Source organism: Zootoca vivipara, chromosome 10 (assembly GCF_963506605.1).
Source record: "Zootoca vivipara chromosome 10, rZooViv1.1, whole genome shotgun sequence".
NCBI classification, from domain to species: Eukaryota; Metazoa; Chordata; class Lepidosauria; order Squamata; family Lacertidae; genus Zootoca; species Zootoca vivipara.
The window spans coordinates 16,031,657-16,037,656 of record NC_083285.1 but is presented as its reverse complement, the minus strand read 5'-3'; the positions used below and the strand labels follow the sequence as shown (position 1 = coordinate 16,037,656).

Here is a 6,000-nt window from a genome sequence, read left to right as displayed (position 1 = left end):
TTTTTGAGTCAAATTAATTTTATTATGCTCCATGATGAATTGCCACCAGTGCAACATCCTATTCACTGTACATTAAAAAAAAAGCAAAAGAGAAAGAAAATTCACATACCAAGAATTTCAGTTTGATGAAACGGAAAACTGAACGACTGAGATGCTTTCAGAGTACAAGCGGCTAGTTGATATTGTCTATGCGTAGTGCTGAGATATAGGCCTCAGGCTCATTTGCTAATTGCCAAGGCTACCTGGACAGTCAATTTAACTGGTGCATGAAGCTGCCTTGTTACAACGGTTAGCAGTAGTGATTCAATGACATGAAACGCCGCCTCCAGCCCACACGGGAAACAGGAAAATGCAGAAACATGCAGCTGTGACTTTGTAGCCTAACTGTAACTGCAGTCATGCCTTAAATTAAGACCGTACAATATGCTATTGAAAGCAAAACATCTGAACTTTTGTGCAATAACGTGGATACACTTTATAGGAAAACGAAACAAAACGAAAGCCTGTGGGGCAAGTGATTAATGGATTACACAAATATCTCAGCCATATAATATTAAATCTTTCCAAGTTCTCTCGACTCTAGAAGCATGTGCTTTATTCATGCTAATAAGTAACATCTTTGGAGGCCACCTGAGCAAGATCTATTTGAAAAAATGCCCTTTATGATACCAGAGCTGGAGAGACAGCACTAAACACTGTCCCGAAGGCCATTAAGACTCCCTCTCATGTGCACATTCTTAATCCTACTTCAGAGCTTTCAATCAGGCTTCAGCCAACCTGCCCACAGTCCTCAAGCCATACTAGCAGCAACAGTGGCTGAAAGTCTTTCCAGCAGCAGGCAGTGCTGTGGGTACAACCGCAGGGAGAGGAGGAGACCTTTAAAATTCTCCTTTCCCAAGCCGTGTGCTTAAAACAAAAGTTACCCTCATCAGAATAACTTAGCTTTGCTTCCAACACCTCCTTTTCATCAACATAACCTTTAAAATCCTGTTTTCCTCGAGTATTAAAAATCCGGATGCTAGACATACATTATAACTGCACTAAGATATCCAAGCCAAGTCATATTGCAGGTCCAGCCTGCCAAGATCAAGCCAACACGGGGTTTCAGCAAATACAAATTTCATCCAGTATACCATGAATAGAGAAGATGGGGAGAGGGGAAAGAAGCATGTGTTAATTGTACGCCAGATATTCCTCCCTTGAAACACTGTGCATCAGCGAGGCAAGTTGATTATTCCTAGTGTTTTCTACTTCAATGTTTCCTTGCTGCAAGTATGGGGTTAGCACTGCCAATGCCTATCTTAAATGCAGCACCCTGCTTATAAAATAGGGAGATACTCCAAACGTTAACTCCATTAGTAAATACGAAAATTAAGATGAGAACTCAACTTTCCCCGTCATAGGTCGGAACGCGATTTCCAAGCATGGAGCCGTACCTCTTTTAGCGTCACATCCCTTGGCATCATTTCTAAGCGGGAGGCAAATCAAACTGCAATATGCAAGTTCAAGTTCAGTGCGTATAAAAAGCAGTGGTTTACACCAACTTTGCAGTAGTGAGACCCTCCCAAAAAGCAAGCAGTTCAATGAGCTCTACCTGGAGATTTAGTGTCCAAAGGAAACAGGGCAACATTGACCCATTATGCTTAAATAAACACGTAGGGGCGCATGCGAGGAGTGGATCTCTGAACATTAATAGGTTGACAGGCATAGAGCCCACCCAGTCTCAGCTTATCCAACCAAAGGAAGTTGAAAGGAAACATCAGTGAAGAATTCGTGCTCATATCCCTTCTCTCCCCCAGAAACTTTCCCCATCGCTTTAGGAAAGCCCGTCACAGTCAGGAGAAGTATATATTTAAGGCACCCATCCACCCATCCACCCATCCACCCCTGTATAAATGCTTTCAATTTCTAGATCACAGATCTGGTGCCTAAATTGTTTTGGGTTTATACCGTAATCCATAAAGACTGCAGAGTGACACCACCTAAATTCATTTATTATATTCTCATGCCCTACACATTTTAAAATTTAAATCCACTATTATTCAGAGCAAACTTTAGAACCACAGCCCTTCAGTAAAAAACAGCATATAAAAATAAATAAACGCCCGCAGCAGTTGCCATAAATGTAGACTCCTCTTCATTGTGAAAGGTAGCTGGTAAAAATCAGAGGTTGCTTACATCAGAGATGTCACACTCTGAAACCAACTGGGATGTTCCTAAATTGAGCATTCAATGTGTCAACGCTGCCTGATAGCAGGAAACACAGTGCTCCAGAATCAGGGGAAATTTTCACAACTGCTTTATTATTAATAATATTTTATGATTGTTTTATGTCAGCTTAAATGCTAAATTTAATCGCAGCGGTATGAACTGCAACGGTTCACTGTTTTATCAGCCTCACCCACGTGGCAGAGTTTCTAAGATGAAGGGGCTAAAACTAGGAGCTGCATTGCTTAAAGAATGTAGTGCTATACTAGGTTTTAATAAGAAAATTTAGATACAGAAAAAGTAGGGTATGAAAATAGTGTTTTCCTTCTTGCATTATAACTAAATACATTTAAGGTGTGTTTGTCAATCTCGCATATTACATTAAAACTCCCTTATTGATGGAATGGAAAGTGTTCACATGTACACTGAGCAACCTGGTGTAAACTTGTACACATTAATTTCGGGAGTAACTTTGTATAGGATTATGACAAACCTTTACAGATTAAATGAGGTATTGCACAGATTAATAAAAAAGCAAAAGGCAACAAAAATATACAGCAAATTGGTAGAACATTTACATGATAATTTTACAGAATCCATAGACAGAAAGTAGTTTAGTATTTCACCTTAAAAATATATATGATATATAATATACTGATCAGTCATCCCATTCATCATCATCCTCGAAATCTTCTTCATCTTCTTCATCCTCATCTTCATCTAATGATAAGAAAAAAGTAGGTTATTTTTGCAAGAACTAAACATTCAGCAAAAGCTAGTGTTGACATTTCCGCCCCAACCCCCAACCCCCATTTAGTTGGTATTGAATGGCATTTGCACAGTAAGAAATAATAACAATAACAGTAATAATAATATGCCTGGGCATGTATGTGAAAAATTGTAACTATTTAAGTACCCAGGTCCTAAGTCACATAGTGATTGTATATTACTTGCCTTTGGAGTAGAGTGTATATTATTTATGCCTACCCCATGCTTTTTGTAGTAACAGCTGCTGTGATGGTGGCACAGCATTAACACCTAAGTGACAGCTTCAAAATATTTGTAATATTCCTACTATTATCCATATACTTCTTCCAAATAAATAAGCAATCTATCTGGTTCAGGAGAATAAGCAAATAAGCTATTCTTTTTTAAAATAAGGGATGCTTATAGAAATAGCATCAAGCTTCCATAAATTACATCCATTGTGTGGATTGTGACAAGCAGTTCTAGAATTGTATAAATTAGTAAACTGTTGATTAATATAATTTTTATGGTTGCTACAAGGCTATTTTTCAATACAGGTTTTTCTTAAAACTTCACTGCTGATAAGCCTATAACCCTTTCTGTTAATATATTATTATATTAGCAGATAGAATAGATGTTATAATCCATGTTATAAATGTAAGGTAAAATGAAAAGGTAAAGGACCCCTGGACAGTTAAGTCCAATCAAAGGCGACTATGGGGTTGTGGCACTTATCTTGCTTTCAGGCCAAGGGAGCTGGCGTTTGTCCAGAGACAGCTTTCTTGGTCATGTGGCCAGCAGGATTAAACCGCTACTGTCACACGGAGGACCATGACGGGTGCCAGAGTGCACAAAAACGTTGTTTACCTTCCTGCCACAGCGGTACCTATTTATCTACTTGCTTTCAAATTGCTAGGCTGGCAGAAGCATGCGTCACTGTGGTCTAAACCACTGAGCCTCTTGGGTTTGCCAGTCGGAAGGTAGGTGGTTCAAATCTGCGCAATGAGATGAGCTCCTGTTGCTTTGTTATAAATTTGGGTATTAATTCAAAGAAACAAACTGCAGGTGGCTGTACCAAGTCTGATTTAATGCCCTACCTGAAGAATGAATGGCTTTGCTCCTTTTCTGCATAACTTCCATTAGTGCTCCCACAATACCCGAGGTGGGAGCAGGCGTAGGCGGTGCACTCTCTTGTCCATCAGATACCTGGGATGGAGGTAATTGAATACAGAAATGTAGAAGTGTACATAGAACTTAGAACATTCAGCACTCAATTTCTGAGAAGCCAATGGCTAGAGCATAACTTCAAGTAAACAAAAACAAGGATAGACTGATTATTCTATGCTTCGTACTTTTACTCGATCACCAAAAGACTACTTAGGTGGAAGAAAGTGCCAAAGGTTTAAAATCAAGGGCATTTTTAGGAATTCACATTTGACACAGAAAATACAGTTAATAAAATTCTTGTGACAAACATATATTACTATATTACAGAGGTTGTGGACTCTCCTTCTTTGGAGGTGTTTAAGCAGAGGTTGGATGGCCATCTGCCATGGTTGCTTTAGCTGAGATTCCTGAATTGGACAGAATGATTCTTGGGGTCCCTTCCAACACGATTCTATGATACACACTACACAAAATTTTGCTAGTAACCAGAACTAAAGAACAAAAATACCAGTTTTACTCACAGACTTCAGCTGTATACCCTGCCGTATCTGATCAAGTAGCGCATCTCTTCCCGAGCTGGAAACTGGACGACTGCTTTGTTCGACTTTTTTCAATTGGGCCCCTTCTCTGATTTGATCTAAGAGAGCTGCTTTATTTCCTGCAGGAACTGGAAGCTGATGGTCAACCTCTACTGGGACCCCGGGCGGTGGAGGAGGACCAGGAGGGGGAGGGGGTGGGGGAGGTGGAGGAGGCACACAAGAACCACCCGAAGGTGGTGGAGGTGGCGGAGGTGGGCCCGAGGGGGCAGAGGAAGAATGAACTGGAGGAGGAGGAGGATACATCCTGTTGGGGGGCGGGGGCGGCACTGCACCACCAGGTCTGGAAGGAGGCGGAGGGGGAGGCGCTGCGGTCGGAGCTCTTGAAGGAGGTGGCGGAGGAGCTCCCCTTCCCCTAATAGGAGGGGGAGGTGGCCCCGAGCTATGTGGCGGTGGGGGAGGAGGAGGAGGGGGAGGGCCGCCCCTGGATGGTGGAGGTGGTGGAGGAGCTGAGAACAAAAAACAAACAAGTGCTTAGTCACTTACAGAGGGACAGCTTTTCCCACTGACCAACAGCTGCATCAAAAAGACCACTTTGATTTACAGAAGAGCTCAGTTCCCTTGCCTTTTCCCTGAGGAACCTCACTCAGTTTGTAGTCTGTCTTCCATCACAGATGTGATAAGTTCAGGACATGCAGATCCATCAATAAAGGGCAGTTCACAATGCTATATTTCTGCAGTGACAGTACAATGGTACCTCGGTTTTCGAACGTCTCTGTTGATGAACATTTCAATTTTCAAACGCTGTAAACCTGTAAATGCTTCGGTTTTTTAACACATCTCAGATGCTGAACATGCCATGTGGATTCCATAGAGTTTTGTGTATTGAGTTTTCCATATTGAGTTTTTGGTTCTCAAACGTTTTGGAACTCAGAACAGAAACAGTCTTCCAGAACAGATTATGTTTGAAAACCGAGGTACCACTGTACTACCATTTTATATCTGGTCGCTCACCCAGCTAGCATCACAACTGCAACAAACCACTCTTTGCACACCAAGCAAAAGGGAAAAAGTTGGGTGGGGGGAAGAATGCATGTTCTCAAATGTCTATATAGGTCAATGCCAATATTTACAAGTGATGGTCTATCTGCATGGCTTTCATGATATTGAAGTTTTATACTCACAGCCTTTAGGAGGATAATCTTACCACAGCAGCAAAGCATTTCCAAAAGGAACCAACTCTCTCCATAGTAAAGGTAAATACTTTGTGTTTTAGAATCAGTGAAATTTGGAAATTTTCCGCCTCATGCAAAGCTATCGCTCTAATTGGCTGTGTTACCCA

General features: G+C 41.3%; 1 protein-coding gene across 2 annotated transcripts in view; it reads right to left on the bottom strand.

Annotated features, from left to right (window-relative positions):
• Positions 1–6,000, bottom strand: part of WASL (WASP like actin nucleation promoting factor) — a 32,696-nt gene continuing 26,696 nt past the window's right edge. For both annotated transcript variants that reach the window (XM_035126740.2, XM_035126741.2), the window contains 3 exons: positions 4,644–5,167; positions 4,053–4,161; positions 1–2,928 (listed from right to left, as the gene is read on the bottom strand). In XM_035126740.2, the coding sequence (XP_034982631.2) occupies positions 2,867–2,928; positions 4,053–4,161; positions 4,644–5,167 (695 nt within the window). In that variant the 3' untranslated portion in view covers positions 1–2,866. The remainder of the gene's footprint in view (positions 2,929–4,052; positions 4,162–4,643; positions 5,168–6,000) is intronic.